Here is a 22,272-nt window from a genome sequence, read left to right on the forward strand (position 1 = left end):
CCAATAAAGTCAAAATTTTATATTAGAGAAACATATTTGTGGAAAAACAAAGTATCAGTGCCTAATTAAGAAGTCCATTAACTCAGTAGCCTGTACCGACTAAATTAAACACCTCCCGCCACCTTCACACCAAGGCTCCCAGGCCAGAGGCTTACTGAGGACTCCTGTTCAGCATTCCAGCAGGAGGCAGCTTCACAGAAACTGTCCGGAGATTATGTCAGAGGTGACACTTCCTCTTACCCTGGGATGTGAACCTTCCTCATCCTGACACCAAAAGCAGGCATGATAAGAAAATGTAGATCAATAACCTCCTTTAAGTTAGTGCAAAATTCTTAAAAACTTAGCATGTTGGAGCCGGGCGTGGTGGCTCATACTTGTGAGCCCAGCATTTGGGAGGCTGAGACAGGAGGATTGTGGTTCATGGACAGCCTCAGTTACTACTTAGTGAGGCCCTTTGCAAATCAGTGAGACCCTGTTTCAAAAATAAAAAAATAGGGCTAGGGGTGTAGCTTGGAGGTAGAATGCCCCTGGGTTCCATCTCCAGTACCTCCAAATAAAAAAAGATTCAAACTAGTACAAACACACACTCACACATGTAGCACAGCCGTCCCTTGGTGTCTGTGGGGATTGCTTCCAGGAGGCCCCTAGGATAGTCAAAGCAGCAGAAGCTCAAGTTTGTGTATAAAATAGTATAATATTTGCATATACCCTTCTATGCCAAGTCATCTCTACATTACTGACAATACCTAGCACAGTGCAAATGCTATGTCAATAGTTGTACTTTATTATTTATTTATTTATTATTTATTTTTTGGTGGTACTGGGGTTCCTGGAAATGCTTCTACCTCTGGGCTGCACTCCTAGACCTATTTTTTATATTTTTATTTGGAAACAGGGTCTCGTAAGCCAGCGAGGCTGGCATTGAACCTGTGTGATCCTCCTTTCTCTGCCTCCCAAGTGCGGGGATTACAAGCGTGCGCCACCACGCCTGGCTGTACTTTATTTTTTAGGGAATAATGACAGGAAAAAAGTCTCTGCGTGTCCATTGAGTACATGATTTTTCTTCTAAGTATTTTCAAATGAAGATGGGTTAAAGGCTTGGATTCAGACTCCATGGATACTTTTGGTCAGGGTTTTTCCCTGTGACTAAGAGATCAGCACAGCACAGGGAGGCAGGTTTACTTGGGCTCATGGTTTGAGAGCTGCAATCAGCCAGCTCAAAGGCAGGAGTTGCGCGTGGGGAGGAAAAGCTGCTCTCACCTCCTGTGGCTAGGAAGCGGAGAGGGAGAGGGAGAGAGGAATATTACAGACACAGCCCAGGGTCTTGCCGCCAATCACACCTCCTCCAGTCATGCATCACCTCCAAACCTGACTGCATCGTCTAACACGGAGCTTTTCTGGGGACATTTTAAATCCAAACTATAGCAGCTGTGGACAGTAGAGCGTATACCTCAAGAAGCTGGGCGTGGTGGCATGCACTTGTAACCCCAGTCACGTTCCAAGTCAGCCTCAGTTACTGGGCCCTCTGCAACTTAGTGAGACCTTGTTCCAAAATGAAAACTAAAATAGGGCTGAGGGTGTGGCTTGGAGGTAGAATGCCTCGGGGTTCAATCCCCAGCACTGCAAAGCAATAAAAATATAAAAAAGAAAAAGTGGAACTCATGGTCCAGTTTCAAAGACTATATAAAGTTACGTCAAGGGAGTGTCTAGTGAGAGTGTAGCTCAGTGTGACGGAAGTGATGGAGATGCAGGCCACGAAGTGGTCCAGGGGCCAACAGCAGCCGCAGGTGAGCAGTAGAGAAGGGGGCATGCTCAGCACAGCGCTCGGGGCACCTGGGCCTCCGCAGCAGAACCCAGCGATGTCCGTGCTTTGCGCCGTGCACAAAAGTGACTCGATTGGGATTGTAGTGCTAAGTACAGGACCTGAAACGATGAAGGTTCTAGAAGGAAACTTAACAAAACAGTCTTTGCGATCTTGATTAGAAAAATATTTCCTGCCTACAACACCAAAGGAGTAATTTGTGAAAGAAAAAAACCTGTAAGTTAGACTTCATAATCAGGAACTGCTCTTTATGAGATACTGTTAAAAGAATGAAAAGACAGGGCAGATTGGAGGAAAATCCTTGCAAACCACACAACCAGCCAGGGATTAGCATTGAGAATGCCGAGAGAATCCGCAGAACTCAATAGTAAGCCGGCGTGGTGGCGCACACTTGTAATCCCAGTATTCGGGAGGCTGAGACAGGAGGATTGTGGTAAGAGGACAGCCTCAGATACTACTTAGTGAGGTGCTTTGCAACTCAAGTGAGACCCTGTTTCAAAATAAATAATAATAATAATAATAATAATAATAATAATAATAATAAAAAAAAACTAGGGCTGGGGGTGTTGCTTAGAGGTAGAATGCCCCTGGGTTCCATCCCAAGTACTGCCCCCCCCCAAAAAAAAAAGTCAATATTAAGAGTGCAAAGGGCCCATCTGAAACAGGGACAAGGGTTTTAATAGTGCATCACCAAAGACGATACAGCAAGAGCAATTAAAGTGCATGGAAGGTTCTGGGCAAAAGTTCAAACAGCAGAGATACCACAACAAACACAAAGCCTGGCCAGTGAGCAGTGTTAAGGATATCACGGTGTCATGGAGGCCCGGTGCCTGCGGTCACTGTAGGGTGGTGTGGCTGCTCAGGAAGACAGGCTCGGTTTTTCCAAAGGCACACCAGTGGCTACCACATGAGCCCCCTGCCTATTACCAGCCCACGTGAAAACGCAGAGCAGACGCACCTGCACACGCTGCGTCCCTGTGACCCACCTTGGAGAAGCCAGACTCTGACTGCCGCTGGCGCCCTCGCACGAAGCCGAGCCGGCAGGAGGCCCCGCGTGGTTTCCCTGGAGCGAGGCCCGGGCGTTCCTGCTGCACTCGCCTGTGCACTCTGCGCCTCCTCCGGCAGCGCCTCCGTCCCCACGGCGGCTCCCCGCACCTACCGTGTCGTGGTGCCGGCTTCAGGCCACATGCACTCCTCTGCCCCTGCTGGGCCTTGGTGTCTGCAGCCCAACCCTGCCGCCCTCACAGCCACCACCTGTCCACCGCTGACCCCTCCCTGGCTGGAGGAGCGGCCCTGCTGGCCTCGTTTGCCGTGTTTTCTTACCGACTGGCATGGTTCGGGGAGGCGCTACACCTGTCCGGAGATGGCCATCCGCAGCTGCTGGGCAGGTGGCCTTGGAGCCGGCTGCTGTGTGGGAGACCTGGGCAGTGCAGCCGGCTGCTGGCATGGTGTCTCTGAAGCCCGCAGCTGTCCCCGTTGGCCCGCTCACTGAGCACCATATCCCCTGTGGAAGGGGAGCGTGGAGCCAGGGCCTTGTCTGACCTCCATCTCTCTGTCCCAAGCTGCTAGCGTGAGCCTGGCCGGGCTCATGGCACACCTGTCGAGTGAACGGATGAGTGAATGGGTGAAGCTGAAGAGAAGCTTCCTCCAGGAAGGACAGTAGTAGAGGCCCTAGGTCCAGGTGGTCGGGGGCTTGGGTGAGGGTGGCTGGGCATGTAGCCAGAGAGCTCGGGCAGGGCAGGCGCCGGGGCTGCTGTGCCCTCCGAGACCTTGGAAGGGCCCCTGTGGCGGTGCTGTGCCCTGACGTGCAGGCCTGTGGAGATGTGGCAGGAGTGGGGGAGGTGGTGGCCCTGGAGAGTGCCTCTGGGAGGCGCCCGGGACGGGGTGTCAGGTGTTGAGAAGAGGGCCGATAAGGGGTGTGTTTCTGCCATTTGGAGACTTCATTGTTGACACCTATTTAATTCATTTGCAGAGAAGTGTGTTTATGGTGCATGCTTTTGATTAGTGGTCCAAATATGTTCTTGGGGAAGGGAAATACAGTTAGCCTCAAGTGTGGATGAGCACTTTTCTAGAGAGTCTCAAGAGCAGACCTCCCGCCAGCTGTCTTGGTGCCTTTGGAGACAGGTGGTCCTGCTTCGCGATGCTCCATGCTGGCACAGGCTCGGGCTCAGCCCCCTCTGCCCGGGCGTCTGAGCAGGGCTCAGATCCACCCCCTTGCTGTGGCTCCAGCACGCTGCGTATCCTCCCTGCCTTTGTATCCTGGAGGCAGCCGCGCCCACCCCGTCAGACTGTCATGAGGAGTCATGGAGTTGTTCACATAGTGTGCCCGTGAGCTCCGCCTGGCACGGTGCTGGCAGCATGATGGGGCAGCCCTCAGCTTGCCCTCTCAGCTGTCCAAGGAAGCACCACTACTTACTCTCTGGATGGGGAAGGCTTCTCTGAGCACCAGGCAGTGAAGGAATCAGAGAAAAAGACCAATAGCTCTGGCTCAATTGTCTGTTCTCTTTGGGCTCAAGACAGACTGGGGGATATGTCAAAGGACAAGAGTCTGGTTTTAAAATTTCACAAAGAGCCCTTCCAAAGGAAGGATCATACGTTCTCAGTAGGAAACGGCCGAAGCCCTGTCTTGCTACCAGTGGAGATTCTGTGTGAGACACATGGGCAATATCAGGTTTTCCAGGAGCCACATTTAAAGAAGGAAAAAGAAGCGGGTGGGATTGGTTTCAGTAGTTTACTTCATTTAGCCCAGTATTTCCAAGATGTTATTTCAGCGTGGAGTCACCATAACGGCTAGTGAGATACTGTACGTGTTTTTGTACTGCCTTAGGAATCGTGTGTGTATGTTATGCTCAGAGCTTATCTATTTTGGACAGATAGGTGAAGAGGAAGGTAGAGGTTACCGAGGGCATGGCCCTTCCTTCTGGAAGGCTGAGCAGCACCCTGGGGCCCGTTCCTGCTCCTCAGGACGCACTGCGTCTGCCCGCCATCCACCAGGGCCGCTCACTCCCATGGAGGTGTGGCACTCATGCACCAAGGGCGGTGGCACCTTCTGGATCCAGCTTGGCAGTGCGCTTCAGGAACCTTACACCTGCGCTTGCGCTCTGCCGGCACAGCCCCCAGCAGAACTCCAGAATCACAGGCCCTCATGGCCACACGCTAAGGCCAGCCCCGCGCGTCAGGCCCAGCATCAGGCCGCAGTGGGTGTCAGGCCATCGGAAGGACAGACTGTGCGGCCACCGAGTGTGGTGACCGTGGCCCCTGATGACTTGGGAGGAGCGTGTAAACACTGTAAGACAGCGGGGCGGCACTTGCATTCACAGACAAGGTGGGGTAAGGCGTCAGTGACCGGCCGCGCTTCTGCTGTTTCCTGTCTTCTGGAGCCAGTGGCTGCCCACGCGTGGTGCCGCAGGCCCTGCACTCAGCGTCAGACCAGCCCTGTGACATGGTCCCTCCCCACACTCCATTTCACATGGAAGGCTGCGGCTTAGGAGGGTGAGATGTGCTCGCTGCCACAAGGCTCAGCGGCTGCTGGGTAGGTGTCCTGCCACCGAGCTTCCAGAGCCACGAGCTGGGAAGTGGTCTTGGGGTCCAAGGAGGAGCAGTGGAGGTGAGCGGGCATGGGGGCCAGGGTGCCATGAGGGGCTGCTGCCACCCAGGAGTGGATGAGTGATGGGGTTGAGGGAGGGCCTGTGAGGGGGACTGTGGGACCCCTGCAGCGGGCAGAAGAGCTTGGGAGGGAGGACATGGAGACCTGGGGACAGGGTTGGCCTCCCCTCCCAGGACTGGTAGGTTGATGGCTGTGGCAGGGGAGGAGGGAGGCTGGGGCACTGCAGGGCAAGGAGGGAAGACAGGAAGGGACCTGGGCGTCCCAGCAGTCCAGCTGAGGACTGGCTTGCAGCCCTAGTGGGACCTGTGGTGAGCACACTCTTGGGTGGTTCTGGGAAGGGAAGAGGAGGCAGGGCCTCTGTGGAGGCTGGACAGCACAGGGCGTGCTGGAATCAGGAGGGCCTGGTGGGATGGAGGTTGTGGAAGGGGGCTGCGGCTGCTGGGACACCTTTGAGGCTCTGGACCCCACAGGTTGGGGTCGTCTCCTGTGAGCTAGAAATGTCCAGAGGGAGGAGGGCCTCTTGGAGTGCGTCGTGGGCAGCGTCCTGAGAGGTGCCAGAGGCCCACAGCTTCTCTTGCTGTGCCTGTCGGGGCGGCTGCTCGCTGGCCTCTCGGGTCAGTTGGAAAGCCAGGCAAGTGTTTGGGAGGTGGGCAGGAGGCCCAGGGCTCTGTGGGGCTCCCATTTAATCCCCTACCTCAGCGGGGGCAAGGAGATGCTTTCTGAATTAAAAAGGGTCTGCTCCTGAGGGCTTGATGTCCCCACTCGTAAAACTGGGGCAGCTCCTGCCTCTCCTGTGGCTTCTCACAGGTGGCGGCAGTTCCCCTCAGCCCTCGAGAGGGCTTCTGGCTGGCTCCTGTGAGGGACAGGAGCGCCTCTGGCCTTGCTGGTGGGCAGCCCTGCGCAGGCCAGGTGGCTGCGTCCTGCTCACACGCTGGCCGTGAGGTTAGGGAACCGGGTCCTGCGCAGGTCAGAGCGGGCTTGCCGCCACACACTGGCCCCTGTGCTGGCACGGCTGCAGCTCCTGTGCCGTGTGGATCTGCGAGGGCCTCTAGTCGATCCTAACTAGGATTCACGGCCTCTGAGCGTGGGGCGTCCCACCATGGCCCTTCCCTGCTGGCACTGGAGGGAGAGCCCAACCAAGGCCAAGGGCAGTGGGGTTTTCAGAGCAAGGCGTTTCTAGCTTGGCTGGTGAATTCCTTCTTCCCTCCCCGGCCCTCCATGGGTTGTTGGGCCCTGGTGGTGGGGCTGCAGGATGTAATTCCTTTTTAGGTCACTGCGATGCTCATGGAGGAGGCCCGCCGAGGCCTGGCTGCTGCTATTTTTAGCTCTGCTCTTGGCAGCGTGTGGGGCCGGGGCCACAGGCTTGGCCACGGCTTCCTGGGAGCGGCGTGCGGCCGTCTGGCTGGGGCACCTGCATAGCATCCCCATGGAGCTGCCTGCTGATGGGCTGGGCAGCAGCCCCGGTGCCTCTCACTCTGTACCCCTCTTGCCAGAATTTCTCATTCACTCTTTTCCAAACTGTTTTTCTTGAGCCTTCCTGTGACGCATGTAGTTCAAGAAAGGGGATGAGCGGAACCCGGCGCTCTGGCCTGTTGCGTTGTCTGTTTTCCTGGTCAGCTCGGAGCACCCCCTCTCCGTGGGTTTTGGTGGCGCTCCTGCCATGGAGACACATGGTGTCCTCATCAGCAGGGGCTCCAGCGTGCGCAGAGGGCACCCTCGCGGTTTGTGGCATGCCTGCCCAGGAGCAGGCTTTCCTGGGTGTTTCCACCCAGCCCGGCGTGCTGCCTGGACCTAGAGCGGCTTCCCTTCCAGCCCAGGCCGTCCCTGCTCGGCACTTGCTCTGCCCGAATGCTGCTCTACCCCAGATCTCTGAGGGTCCGCAGCCCCTTCTGGAGCCCGGCGAGTCCAGCAGCCTCCCCTCCCCAGTCTGAGGCCTCAAAGCCCTCTCCCCCACACCTGCCTCAGCCTTCCCACGAGCGGGGTGTCGAGCCAATAGCGCCCACTGAGCCCTGTGCCGAGTGCCCGATAGCTGCCTTCCCAATGCCTCACAGTGGCCCAAGGGAGGCCGCTCAGGGACGAGGAGAGGCAGGGGCCACACAGCACGAGGCAGCCAAGCAAGGCCCACGCTGCGTGCTTCCCGGGAAGCCCTCTGCTACCTCTGCAGGCCACCCTTCAGTGGCAGCGCAGCAGCCCCCTGCTCCAGAAGCTGCCTAAACCATCAGGAAGGCAGGCCGTTGTTCAGTGCAGCCTTTACTGAAAATCAAATTATTTAAACCTATAATAATGTGAATTATAGTAAGCCCAAGGTAAGAAATGCCCCAGACTCGTCCCTTCCTGGACACGGTGGCACACTCTGATGTGTGGTCTCAGTTATTTATTTCTATGGCCTGTGGTATCTGCCTGGGGTAAGCGCGGTACCGTGGCGAGTCTCCCAGGCCCTCTCCAGAGACATCACTTGGGTGGCTTGGCTTAGTGTGGCACCCGTTTAGCCCAGAGAGAGGTGCAGGTGCCACGCAATGCCGGCCCCCACGCCTGCAAGGCACTGAGTCCCGCCACCCGTGCAGCGGGTAGAGGAGGTGCCGCTCTTTGACACAGAGGGGACATCTGTCCCCAGGTGTCTCGGAAAGAGCAGACGCTTTCCAGCCTGCTTTATCCAGGGAGGACACTGCAGGAGAAAGCACCCTGTCCTGCTGCCTACCTGCGCAGGCTGCTTCAGACCCTGGCAGAGTCGCAGGCCCCGGGGCGCGGACCCTCCCAGCTTCCCACAGAGGTGGCCTCTTGCTCCCCACTGTGAGGTTTGCAGCGCCGCTCACTTACAAAGAGGATTTTTTTTTGTTGCTGTTAATCCACAATTTCCAACGGTGTCACAAAAAAATGATCTTCCAGCGAGCGATTCTGCATTCATCTGTGCAGCCGCTGGTCGGCTTCCAGTGTGCCCTCTTGTCTGTGTCCAGCCTGGATGGGCGACCTGTCTGCGGCTGCCTGGGTGTGCCACCTGCCGCTGTGGCAGTCGGCAGACACGAGCTTTGCCAAGCGGAGTCGGGCAGGATGCCTGTAAGAGGCATCGATGGCGCTTCCCCTCCCTTGTCACTAGGATACTGGGAAAGAGCAGAGACTCCGAAGGAAGCGGCGTTTCCCAGCATTCAGACACGCTCATTGGCAAGCGTCCAAGGCGGTTCCCACTCTATTCCAGTCCTGGGGCCGGAGGGACGGGCTCTTTAGGTCTCTCTTTTTGTTCCCACCAAATTAAATCGCATGTTCAACACTTTTGTTTGGTGAGATTCAAGCCCGTGAAGACAGCAGAGGTGGGGTGAAGCCCAGAGCTGAGCTCGGCCAGCCTTGTCTCAAGCCTGCCTCCACCTGCTCCTCCACCTAGTCATTACCAAGCAAAAACAGGCAGCGTTTTCTTGAGTAGTTTTTGTTTCTTTTTATTTTACTTGTTTATTTTTGCACTGCAGGAGATTGACTCCACGGATGCTTTACCAATGAGCCTCATCCCTAGCCCTTTAATTTTTTATTTATTTTGGGGCAGGGCTTAGTTAAGTTTCCCAGGCTGGCCTCAAACTTGTGATTTCCCCGGCTCCGCTTCCTGAGTAGTTGGGTTATAGGCGAGCACCACCGAGCCTCAGTTTTTCAGCCCTCAGTATTTCTGTAGTTATCTCTGAGAGCCTAAGAGGAAGCCCCAGGGCATCAGGGTCGTGTCCGAAAGGATGTGAGCACTAAGTCCTCCACATCACACATCCAGGCGCTGCTCACATGTTCTCGGTTGTCTCTTAATTTTTTTACAGTTCATATGTTCAAACTGGAATTTGTGTAACTTTGGGAATTTGAGGTTTATGATGAGGGTTCCCACATAGGTCTGCACCCGAGGGCCATCGCTGTGACCACGACAGGGACCCTCTGTTGCCCACAGGTCCTGGCGCCCTCACCTGCCTGGCCTTACCCCCCACCTGCTGTCCGTCACCAGGCGGCCTCCAGTGTGCTTCTGGGTGAGTGTGTTTTCTGGAACCAACATGTGTTCTTTGGTGTGGCTGCTTTTGTGACCCATTTCTCATGGTCAAGGGCAGTCTACGAGTTGACCCTTTAAAACTCATTGAGACCTGGTTTATGGCTAGCATCTGACTTTTTTTTGTGATACTGGATTGAACCCAGGGACATTCTACCACTGAGCTATACCCCCATTTCTCTTCATTTTGAGACAGGGTCTCCCTAAGTTGCTGAGACTGGCCTGGAACCTGCGATCCTCCCACCTCAGTTCCCGAGTTGCTGGGTTGTAGATGTGCCGCCACATCACTTCTCTTGTGAGCTCACAGGAGAGCCCTACGTGGCTGGGTGCCTGGTGTTCTGTGTGTTGACTGTGTGCACACACACGCCTGTGTGTCGGGAGCGCCTGGCCATGTCAGTTGCTGAGGGAGGGCCATTCTCCTGCGCGGGGCATGACTGTCTGTTTCTCCTATGATCCTGTCAGTTCTACCTGGTATGTTTTGTGCCGCCTGCAAATTTGGCTGTGCTGTGTCCCCGAGCACTGTCTGTGACGTGGAACGCCCTCCTCATCGCCTCAGGTCTGCCCCTGTAGCCACCCTGTCGTCCAGGGCCTGCCGCTGCCCACAGTCTTCTGCACTTCACCTCCAGCCTGCATCTTGCTGAGCGCGTGACTCTGCCAGGCAGCGCTGGTGTGAAAGGCCTTGCAGGTATGAGAGGCCTTGCAGGTGTGACAGGCCTTGCAGGTGTGAGAGGAGGCACAGGTGTGAGAGGAGGCGCTGGTGTGACAGGCCTTGCAGGTGTGACAGGCCTTGCAGGTGTGAGAGGAGGCACAAGTGTGAGAGGAGGCGCTGGTGTGAGAGGAGGCGCTGGTGTGAGAGGCCTTGCAGGTGTGAGAGGAGGCACAGGTGTGAGAGGCCTTGCAGGTGTGAGAGGAGGCGCTGGTGTGAGAGGCCTTGCTGGTATGAGAGGTCTTGCTGTTGTGATGGGCACTGCAGGTGTGACGGGCATCGCAAGTGTGAGAGGCCTTGATGGTGTGAGAGGTCTTGCTGTTGTGATGGGCACCGCAGGTGTGATGGGCACCACAGGTGTGACGGGCATTGCAGGTGTGAGAGGCCTTGCTGGTGTGAGAGGTCTTGCTGTTGTGATGGGCACCGCAGGTGTGACGGGCATTGCAGGTGTGAGAGGCCTTGCTGGTATGAGAGGTCTTGCTGTTGTGATGGGCACCGCAGGTGTGATGGGCATCGCAGGTGTGAAGGGCACCACGAGCCACAGGCATCGCCTGGTGCCCTGCCACTCCTGCCTCTGGCTGGGGCAGGATGTCCCGACGGGCAGAGTTGTGAGAGCAGTGCCACGCCACGTGAGGCTGCCGACCCCGCGTGTGGTCGGCGTCGAGGAGCTGGCTCTGTAGCCATGCTGGCCTCTGTCCACGCAGCGCAGCGGCAGCGCCCGGCCGGCGAGAGGCCGAGCTTGTGGCCGCCGTGTGACTCGCCACCGTGTGCTCTCTGCATTCCACTCTGTCTACTTTCCTTTGAATTTTTCTCTGCACTCTAATTTTTTTGGCTTCCCTTTTTTTGTGGCAGTGAGGATTGAACTGAGGGGCATTCTACCTGTGATCTATACCCAAGCCCTGTTTTATTTTTTATTTGAAACAGGGTCTTGCTGAGTTGCTGAGGGTCACCAAGTTGCCAGGGCGGGCCTCAAACCCGCGATCCTTCTGTTCCAGCCTCCGACTGCTGGGATTGCAGGAGGCGCCACCACGCCCCGCTTGGCCGTTTAGCTGTTTCTGAGTGACTGCTCTAGGCTTATGCCCCACAGTCATGCATCACTTAATGGGAGATCTGTTGTGAGACGTGTGTTGCTGGTGGTTCCATTGTGTGGACACTCTCAAGTACACCTCACACATACCTAGATGTGTGGGTTGACCACACAGCGTGGCCTCTGGATGTGGTTAACACACATGGTAACCACAGGGCGGCTGCCGCTGGGTGGCAGGGCAGACTTCTGCAATGACAGTGCCGTAAAATAAATATACAAACCCGCAGCGTCACATCCAGCCTCGAGTGCTGTGTTTAGACAGACGCGTTACACAGCATGTGCTGTGTTTATGCAGGGCTGGCAGTGCGGTGGGTGTGTTTACACCACATCAGCACAAACCAGGGCACGCGGCCGCGGCGCCGTCATGGGTGACGGGGCCTTCCCGGCTCCATTTCATCTGAGGGGCCCCCGTCACCCATGTGCTCATCACTGATGGGGACCGTTTTCAGTACGTGCCTGTCCAGGCCTTAGTTTTTCACCGTCTGCTTGGGGTGAGTGCTGCAATGCGCCGTAGATGGCGTAGGGATCCTGGAGCTGTACATTGAAGAACCCAGCAGGCGATGTTACTGTTGCTGTCTTAAACCCAGGTCAGCATCAGCCCCTGGCAGCCACGCCCAGCCCGCTGCCGCCTCTGGAAGTGGAGTCGTGCGGGACAGCTGCGGCTGCCTTTGTTCCCGCGGCCTGGTGTGCAGGCTCAGAGTGTATGTGGCTCTTCGTGGGGAGGAGCCAGCTCTGTTCTGGTGGAGTCCTGAAGAGCACAGGGGCAGGTCTCCCCCAGGTGAGCATCCCGCCCAGAGCTCCTCCAGGATCCTCCCAGGAGGTCTTCTGTGGTCCCTGGGTTTGGATGTTGAGTTCCAGACTCCCTGTGATCTGAGCCGGCCGGTTCTGCTGGGGAGTCCTGCATCGGTGCTGGGGTCCTCTCCCCCCTTCACCTTCGCCATGGAGCGTGGTCAGCCTTGACGCTCTTGGGTTTGGCCCTGGCTCTGCCGTCGTCTGGTCTCCTCAGCTCTGAAGACACCGTGCCCCTCCTTTGCTCTCTGTCGGGCCTTTCTTCTGCCCTTTTCGTTGGGCGTCTCTTGGTTGATTTCCTGGCTCTTATGCCTCTGTTTGAATTTGCCTTTTGGCTGACTCTTCCTCTCCTGCTTTATACTCGACTGTCTTCCTCTGGTGATTCTGCCTTTCCCGTCTCTCTTCTGAGGTTAACCAGCACCCCTCTTCTCTTAGTTTTGTTTCTGATTCCAAACACTTGCTTGAGTGTATTTAATTCTGTTTGTCACGTACACCTAGACTTTACTCTTCCTGGTTGGGGTGTTTCCTGCCATAGGAGCAGGATTTTTTCTCCTTATTTTTTGTGTGGGCGGCCCTCCCTTCCCTGGGTGCCTGGTGAAGCAGGTGTTTCAGGATTCCTGGCATGACAGCGCCCTCTGCCGTCAGGCTCACGAAGTCCAGGCTCCGTGCTGAGTGATGGGGTTGTGAAGTGTTAGATGTTATTTTCTGACTTTATGGTTCTCTTTTCTCGACTTTTTCTTCTTTCTCTTTTACCACTCAGCTGCCTGGGGCTACTCTGTCCTCTTGATCTTTTTCTGTTCTCTGGAAGTGGCACCCTTTTATGCTCACTCATTTTTGCACCAGAAATCTCTTCCTACTCTTAAGTCAGAGTTTCAGACTTAAGGATTCCTGGTTGTGTCCTGGAACTCACTCCAGGCCCCTTCTTCCTGGCTTTTCAAGGATTTGATGTTCTTCCTTATTTACAGTTAGTTGACCTTGGTCTTCCAGCTGCACGTGAGATGTGGTTTGTTATTTTCTGTCTGTAATTATATGGTTTGCATATTCTATCATACGGGTCGTACATGCCTAAGTATGTGTCTATAAATACATGATTTATACTACTCGGGGGCATTTTGGGGGTAGGTTGTCTTCAACTACCTGGAGCCTTTCATATAGAAAGAACCTCTGAAGCCAGGAACGGCCTGACGTTTACGCAGGCACTTTCCTTTTTGCTGATGTGCCTTCGCTCTGCGGCCCTGGTGGCCTCCGACCGTGCGGGGCAGGTCTGCAGATGGAAAGCCCATGAGCGCCTTTCACGTGGACCTGCTTATTTCGATTTCCTTCAGATGCGGCCAAGATATTGCCCCCCCCCCCCTCTTTCTTTCAGTGTTTGTGGGACTTGTTCCACTGTCTTTTGAGCAGTACTTTTTTTTTTGGTACTGAAGATTGAACCCAGGGGCATCTTACCTCTGAGCTACACCCCAGCCCTTTTTATTTTCTGCTTGGAAACAAGATCTCTCTTGGTAGGTTTTTGAGAGCCTCACTGTGTTGCCAAGGTGTCCTTGAACCTGCAATTCTCCCGTCTCAGCCTCCCAAGTACTCCGAGTACTGGGATTGCAGGCATGCACCACCACACCCAGCTGAACTCAGATTTTCTAAGAAGAACTTCAGGGTGATTTGAATTGTGTTCTCTTTTCAATCTTTGGTTTTTTTTTTTTTATCAGTTTGAATTTGATGTGACTCAAGATGATTTTCTTGGCTGTGTTCTGTTTGACATTCACTGAAATTCTTTTTTTTTTTTTTTTTTTTTTTTTTTTGCAGTTCTGGGAATGGAACCCAGGGCCATTCTGCCTCTGAGCTTCACCCCAGCCCTATTTTTTATTTTGAAATAAGGTCTCACTGAGTTGCGAAGGGCCTCACTAAGTAGCTGAGGCTGGCCTTGAACCTGTGATCCTCCTGACTCAGCCTCCTGAGTACTGGGATTACAAGTGTGTGCCATCACACCCAGTTCTGAAATTCTATAATTCTGCAAATAAATAAATGTCTTTCACCAAATTAGGGAAAGTTTTTTTTTTTTTTTTTTGTGGTACTGGGGGTGGAACCCAGAGGCTTTCTACCTCTGGGCTATACTCCCAGACCTTTTTTATATTTTTTATTTGGAAACAGGGTCTCACTAAGTTGCTGAAAGCCTCACTAAGTAGCTGAGGCTGGCTTCGAACCCGTGCGATCCTCTTGTCTCAGCCTCCCAAGCCTGGGGATTACAAGCATGTGCCACCACGCCCGACTAGGGAAAGTTTTGGACATTGCTTTTTCAGATACTTCTTTGTTCCTGCTCCAGTATCTTCCTCCTGTCCTGTGATTCCAGCTATAGTCACGTGCCACCTAATAACATTCTGGTCACCCACATTCACCCACAGAAGGAGGCACACACCACGGTGGCCCCGTGGGTTATAACAGAGGCCATAGGTTCCTGCTCCCCGGGGAGTGCTTGGCAGAACAGAGGCCGGAGAAGGAGCTGCAGGAGGAAGAAGAGCCCAAGAGCACCGCAGAGACAGGCTTGGCAGGAGCTCCTCCAGACCCAGCGAGCTCCAGCCCAGCCCACTCCAGAACTTTGCCTTACCAGAAAGGTTCCTGGCGGTCCTCTGCTGTCAGCGAGTCTTTGATGACGGCTAGCAGCAAATCCAGCCACCCCGTCTGACATGCTTCTGGGGGGCCAGCTCCTGCCGACGTGCCCAGGGATGTCCCCCGGGAGAGATGCGCAGAAAGGCCTCTCTCAGGGGGGATGCCCATGTCTAGTGGGGTGGGACGGGAGATGAAGGACAGCGAAATGGACAATCCCGGCCTGGTAGGCTCAGGCCAACGTGTGTGTTCAAGTTTCAGTTTTTAGCAGAAACTTGTAAGAAGTGACAATTTGCCTGGCTCTGGGCGCCATTGCTCCTGGCATGGGTCAGCCCTGCCTACCTGGCTTGGGTAATTCTTCAGCCTGAGTGGGCTCCTCTGCAGACCAAGGCCTCTTTCCTGTGGGACTCGCCACGCACACTCCAGCCTGCTGGCTCTGTTCTGGTGTTCTTTGGCTAGGGGGATGGCTGTTCCTGCTGGGGTTTGTGCTGGGCACACACCTGCTGCTCCTGCCATGAAGCACAATGCGGCAAGGGACGGGGGTGCAAGGCAGGGCTCTTGCTCACGAGGGCACTGGCCAGCTCCGGCCCCAGGGCCTGCTTGCCTTTGTTTACCCAGCTGGGGACTTATATGTGTGGCCCCTCTGGTATGTGTCGATGGCTCCCCTGTTGGGCATCACCCACACATTCTCCAGCTTCCACATCTCCCTGTGGCTCATGTGCTCTCCTTCCCCACTTCTTGGTTGGCGTAGGATCAAGGTCCCACTGGGTTCACCTCTTGTATCTGGTTCTGCACTAGGGGCACACACACACCCACCAGGAGGTGCTGTCCACCGCTTTCCGGGAGCAGCAAGTCCTGGCCTGGAGCCCCCGCCTAAAGGAGCACAGCGCCTGCCCAGCCACTCCTCCTCTACACTCGCGGTTGGGGTGTTCCCGTCGAGAGGGCTTGTCCTTTGTTCCAGGCGGAGGCAGGACAGATTCTTGTTCCATTATCTGTATTTACCAGTTGTCAGAGACTGTCCTGGTTCACAATAGCACCCACTTCCAAGATGGCAAATAGCATCGTGTCCCCAGGATGTGCCTTCTGCTCTGAGCCGCTCCAGGCTGCGGCCGGGCCTCCTGGTGGAGTTTACGATGTCGTCAGTCACAGTTCCTGGTGCTGCCACTCAGCTGTCCTGTCTGGCAGCTAGGTGCAGACACTTCCTTCCCCTGCACCAAGCCTACTGTCCGTGCCCGCATGGGGCAGTGCCTGGCGCCGGGGACGGTTTTCTGAACGTGGTCTCCTCATGGTCTCTCGGTATCTGGTCTGGCTTCACTGGGGCCTGTCTCGGCCGACGTCCGCACTGCGGTGACCTTGGGACCTGGCGAGGGAGGAGGATTCATCTGCTCATGCTCTTCTTGGAAACTCTGGCTTCCGAACACGTGAGCCAGGTGTCTGCATCTCGTAGCTCGGTGGCAGGAAGCGGAGACAGGAGAGCACGCGGTTCTGCTCCTCACCTCACAGAGGCCAGGAGCGGGCCCTGGTGCTGTGCCGTGGCCAGCCTGCCTGGGGCCGGCGTCTCACCCCTCGCCTGCGGCCCCTTCACCAGAACCCGAGGCTGGGCCACGGGTCAGCTCTGCATTGCCGCGGGGCTCACACAGGCTCAGCATCGCACCTTGAGGGGTTTTTTATGTGTGTGAGGTACTGGGGATGGAAGCCAGGGGCATTCTACCTCCGAGCTACGCCCCCAGCCCGAGTTTTTATTCTTTATTTTGAAACAGGGTCTCATTAAATTGCAGAGAGCCTCACTAAGTAGCTGAGGCTAGAATCTGCGATCCTCCTGTCTCAGCCTCCGAGTACTGGGATTAGAGGTGTGCACCACCACACCCAGCAACAAGAAGTCATTCTAGAGGAAGAGTGTTGGTTGGAATTCAGATGAAAGCAGACCTGTTTGAAGATTGGTGGCGAGTGATTATGTTTTCTGCTTGTGCACGGAGGTGTGTCTTCTGCTTCTGCGCAGGCTGGGGCGGCCTGGGGAGGGATAGGCCAGCCAGCGGGCACCTGTGCTCCTTGAGTTGTGAGAGGGCTCCATCTGCCTTCCCGGGGCTGTTGGGGGTGAGGCCCGCCAGGTCGCTGCCCCTGAGTGGAGGGTGACAGTGGAGTGGGGGTGTGGGCTGGGATGTGGTGGCCTGTCAGCGTTCCTGGGCACCACCCCATGCCCTTTTCGGAGAGACGGGCAGGAGCATTCCACAGACTCCTAGGAAGTGGAACACAAAGACCGTGCTGCTGAGGTAGTGGACTGTGGGACTCTGCATAGTGTCCTTGTGTGCCCAGGAGTCCTGCCTGGTTTGTGTCACAGCTCACACCACGTGGTATGTTGGTGATGCAGTAAGACCCCTCCTCCGGCCTCCCGGCCCTCTCCGAGGCCTGGCTCTGCCCAGGCCCTTGTGGCACTGCCCGCCCTGTGACTGAGAGAGCGGTGCGGCCTGCCCGGTGTGTGCCCACAAGGCTGGCCTGGTGAGATGCAGGTCTGTGCCGCAGCCTGTGCCGCTCTTTACTGGCAAAGTTGGGGACAGTCAGTGTGCTGCAGCTGGCTGTGTAGGTCAGAATCCGCTGGTGACCTCAGAGACGAGCCTCACCAGGGACCTGGGGCCCTCGACGGCGATGCACGTGGGGGCCCACCCGGACCAGGTCTGTCCCGCTCTGCCTTAGCCTCCATGTAGCCTTGGCCAGGTTGCCAAGTGCCACGCCTGCGTGAGGACACGGAAGTGTACACAGGGCCCGTGCTCAGGACTCAGCATCAGTGACCCACAAGTGTGTTAAAAGTGTATTTCCACAAGCACACATGCATGCACACATGAGCACACACATGCCTACACACAGCCACATACATACCAACACACACACCTCTATGTGGGCACATGTGAACACACATACACACCTGAACGCACATATGTGCAGATAGCCACACATCAACACACACCCCACACATGCCTGCACACAGCCACACACATGCCAAACACACACCTTTATGCAGGCACACATGAACACATGCACACGTGAATACACATGTGCAGATAGATGCACATCTACACACACCCACATATAAGCTGACACATGGGCACATTTGTGCTTGAGCACACACATGTCTACATACAGCTGCACAGCTGCTAACATGCATTAGAACACACATGTGTATGCACAGCCATACACCCACATGTAGTTAAACACCTGCTAACACACATAGCCACTTATGTGCTAACACACATGCCTACAGACACACATGTTCTAACAAATGTGCCTGCATACAGCTGTACATGTGCCTACATACAGCTATACATGTACTAACAAACATGGACACACATGAACATGGACACACATACATGCAGCCACCCAGCCATACACATCAACACTCATGTTAACACACATGTGCTTGCATATACTCAGGGCACACAGGCACATGAGCTGACATATGTTCATGTACACAACCACTTGTGCACTTTGCACATACAAGATTACAGGACATTATGCACATATGGTCACATGTATACACAGGTGTATACACACATGCTTATGGACTCGTGCACATGCATATATGGACTGCACACATGTGCTTGTTATGCTCACACACATGCTCCAACACACATGTGCAGCCCACTCTGCACATTACACACATGTTGACACATGCCTGCCTGTGCTTGCTTCCTCGTGCTGGGTTTGCCCGACTGTTAAAGGTGGCCTCCTTACTCCTTACTGTGACTGGTCTGTGTCCTGGGAGCTCCTCAGAGCTCTGCAGCGAACCAGTATAACTGCTTTGTAATTAAAGACGCTCCTACTAGATTACTGAAGGCAGTTCTGAGAAGTGGAATTTACAGGTCACGGAAACACGGACGTTAGTGGAAGTGGAAGCATGAACGTGGCTGGTGTCGCCAGCCTTTCTTGTCGCCGTTACCTACACATCTGGCTCTGCCTGCCGGGGCCCACGGTCGAGCCTGCGCTGCTGCGTCGCCCTGGATGGTTCTGCACTGACCGCATGTGCCTTTCCTTCACAGGTCGTGCACACGCACCGCCCGCACTTCATGGCCTTGCACTGCCAGGAGTTCGGAGGGAAGAACTACGAGGCCTCCATGTCCCACGTGGACAAGTTTGTCAAGTAAGTCTCGGGGCGTCTGTGGAGGACCATGGCCTCTGCCTGCACCATGCAGGGCTCCTAGGGGCCGCCTGCTGCACCGGCTGCGTGCGTCTCCTGTGGCTCCTGCCTGCAAGGAAGGTGCATGGGGCTCCAGGTGGCGCGGGAAGTGGTGGGGGCCTGCATCCCCGTCCCGAAGTCGGGCCCGTCACTGCGCTTCCCACGGCCCTCGGAAGCCCCGCGCTGCTCCCACACACACCAACTGCCTTCCCTGTGTCTGACCTGCAAGCTTCCTGGTCGTGACCCAGCGTCCTCAGCAGGGAGCGAGGAGGGCCAGGGTGGCACAGGGTCTCGAGCGCAGTTTTCAAAAGGGAAATGGGCGGAGGCTCTGGAAGGGTGGCGCTCCCGGACACTGTGGGGTCCTGCACTCTTCCTGGAGCAGCGCCCCACGGGTGTGGGAGGCCGGCCTCCATGAGGGCAGCCTGCTGTGGGCTTCGCCTTCACGCACTGAGGTGCCTCCCTGCGGGTCTCTGGGGTCCCTCACCCACTGGGAGCCAGTATGCATTGAAGGGAAAGCCCTGCTGCTGACAAATGTGACCCAGGGGGCCCGAGCCGTGTCAGAGGGCCAGCAGGCTGCACACCGCAGGCGGGACTTGCTCAGACAACCAAGGCTAGGGGAGAGATAGTCACGGCCTCCTGCCGCGGCAGGGCCAGAGCTTCCTGAGAGGGCGGCTGCACGCAGCTGCAGCCGGGTCCGGCTCTCGTTGCCGCCCTCCGTCCCTCCCTCCCTCCTTGAAGCCACGTTCAGGTGCACGGCTCCTCTGCCAAGGACAGGGCCGAGCAGGACCTGTGGGCTGGTGCTCAGCATGGTCTCAGCCCTGGCGAGGCCTGTCCCCCTGGCTGCAGGTTAGCAGGAGGCAGGAGACGCTGTGCAGGCCGTGGGGCCTCCCGGCAGGGCCCCTGGAGCTGCCTCGGCGAGCAGTCAGGGAGCCTATGGCCCAGCCAGGCGTTTGGCTGTCTGGATCCCTCTGTGGGGACAGTCTGCTCCCTCAGAGGATGTGGCCCTGCACAGGGCAGCGTGGACGAGATGCCCTGGGCACAGTGTGGTTGGCACTGACTCTGCCCAGGGCCGGGGCTTGGGGCCACATCACTGGGTGGATGGCTGGGTCTGCTCTCATTTGTGTAGAGCTGGGTGCTGCAGTGGCCACGGTCAGGGAGGCTGCCTGACCCCACATGGAAGGCCAGCAGGACGGTCCTCAGGCAGGCGTGAGGGCAGGCTCTCCCCGTGTGTCCTCTCTACGCAAGCAGAGGTGGCTCACACTGGAGCTTGTCTTATACCAGGCTGTGGTGCTGTTGAGGCGGCCCCAGTGCTGCAGAGCACCCAGCCCCTTGGGGCACGGAGGGCACCCCACCTGGGCGGCCGGGGAGTGCTTTCATTGAGCTGCAGGGTGTTGGACTGTCCTGAGCTCGGAAGCTGTGTGTCTGAGTCCCAGCCTCTTGCCTGTGTTGGTGGGTGTTACCTGTTATTGACTATGAAGCCACCTGTGGCAGGGTGTAAATTGCTCTCTGGCCACCACCCGTGCCTGTGCTCAAGACAATTCCTGATCCAGAAAGCAGACAGGACCCTCACAGTGCGCAGCTTTGCTGCCATGGTAAGTTTCTGAAACACGTTTTCAAAGCAAATTCTTGGTAAAAGAACAACGGGAAGTACTTTACGTAGCAGGTGGTAGAAACCTGTCCTTGGGTCTGGAGCAGGCCCCGGCACCAGAGCGCCCTCAGCGACTCAGAATGATCACGTGCTATCATCCTGTAAAATACCACACAGATGAAAAGTGACATCTGTGGAAGGCTGTTTGGGAAGATGTCAAAGGCCGTATGACCAGTGGTATTTTTCCAACAGGGCCATGACAGTAGTCATTGAGTTCCCTCTGTGACCTTGACACCTGCTGTGGGGAGGGGTCTTGTCCCCTTGCCTGGACTCTGCACCATGTGACCGCTCCCTCCGGCCTGTAGTGAGGCAGAAGGGATGCCTCGTGACTCCTGGTGCTGGTCACGGAAGCTTCTGTGCTGCGAGGGGTGAGGCCGAGTACAGGGTCATGTGCAGGCCGTGTGCAGGGTTATGTGCAGGCTGTGTGGAGGGTCATGTGCAGGTCACATGCAGGCCGTATGCAGGTTGTGTGCAGGCCGTGTGTAGGATTATATTCAGGCCCCATGCAGGCTGTGTGGAGGGCCGTGTGCAGGGTCATGTGCAGGCTGTGTGGAGGGTCATGTGCAGGTCACATGCAGGCTGTATGCAGGTTATGTGCAAGGCTGTGTGTAAGTCGTGTGCAGGGTTGCATGCAGGCCATGTGCAGGTCACGTGCAGGTTCTATGCAGGCGGTGTGTGGGGCCACAGCAGGCTCTGTGCAGGGTCATGTGCAGGCTATAGGCAGGGTATTGGGATCTCCCCAGTGTGGGGCGTGGCACAGGCATCATGCTGTTGAATTCCCACCACTCCAGGCCCTTGAACTGTCAAGAGGTGGTTTTCAGGCTAAAAGCCTCTCAAGTTTTCCCCAAGTACTTTGTGGTTATAAGGCGATTTTAATGAAAGCATTACAGGCATTTTTCCCAGCACTGATGAGTTGAATGTAAGGTCGTGGCGGAGAAGCCGAGTGAAGAGGAGCCCGGCAGTTCTGCAGTAGCGAGGCTGAGGCCCTGGCTGCAGGGAAGGTGGGCCCAGCAGGAGACCTGCAGGCTGACAGGAGGCTGCCCATGTGCCCTGGGCTCCTGTGTCAGGAGGATGGAGCAGATCCCTGCTTCAGGTCATACCCCGCCACTGGCGCCTAACTACAGGGAGTCTTGGTTCTGCAAAAGTAAGAATTTGAGACCAAGAGACAGTAGAATAGCTTCATAGTTTTGGAATAGGAAAGGGTTTCTTTAAAGAGGAAAAAAATACCTCTTCTGAGAGAGATTGATAAATTTAACCATGTTAGATTAACCACATTGTTTATAGAGAGGTGCTCTGTAAAGGAGAGAATTAAGCTGCATTGGGAAAAATATCTGCAGTACATTTTACTGACCAAACTGGAATTTAAATATGTCAGGAGCTCCTCTTCTGCAGGCCGATGAGAGGAAAGGCCTCCAGGTGAAGGAGCAGGCGATCCACACAGAGGTGGGACGGCGCAAGCCCGGTGCACCTGCAGGTGGCAGGGCCTCTCGGTGCCGCTGCCCTTCGCGTGCCTGCCGGGCCTCGCCAGCCTGCTGCTCTGTGGCTGCAAACGCCACTTGTCCTCTAGGGAGACGAGGAGTGGAGGGTGCCGTTTCTCAGCAGTACATCGGCCGCCTTTGGGGCCTTCTTGCGCGGGTTCTGGTTCTTACTGGGTCGTCTCCTTCAGCCCGAGAGCGCTGTAGCGCTCCTTTAGTGCAAGTCAGCTGCCGTCCTCTTAGCTTTTGTTAGTCTGAAAAGGCCCTTGTCCTGACGCGGGAAGGCCGTTGTTGGTGACAGAGGCTGCTTGTCTGCCCGCCCGGCGCTCAGGGTGCCGAGTCGCCTATGTTGCTGTTTGCAGAATC

General features: G+C 56.0%; 1 protein-coding gene across 1 annotated transcript in view; it reads left to right on the forward strand.

The window, feature by feature from the left end:
• Nucleotides 1–22,272, forward strand: part of INPP5A (inositol polyphosphate-5-phosphatase A) — a gene marked incomplete at both ends in the record, with an annotated part of 184,677 nt that overhangs the window by 61,253 nt on the left and 101,152 nt on the right. The window contains one exon of the mRNA XM_080695419.1: nucleotides 18,647–18,747. Coding sequence (XP_080551545.1) covers nucleotides 18,647–18,747 — 101 coding nt within the window. The remainder of the gene's footprint in view (nucleotides 1–18,646; nucleotides 18,748–22,272) is intronic.

This window comes from Muscardinus avellanarius (genome assembly GCF_963383645.1).
Source record: "Muscardinus avellanarius genome assembly, chromosome: 4".
In the NCBI taxonomy this organism is placed as follows: Eukaryota; Metazoa; Chordata; class Mammalia; order Rodentia; family Gliridae; genus Muscardinus; species Muscardinus avellanarius.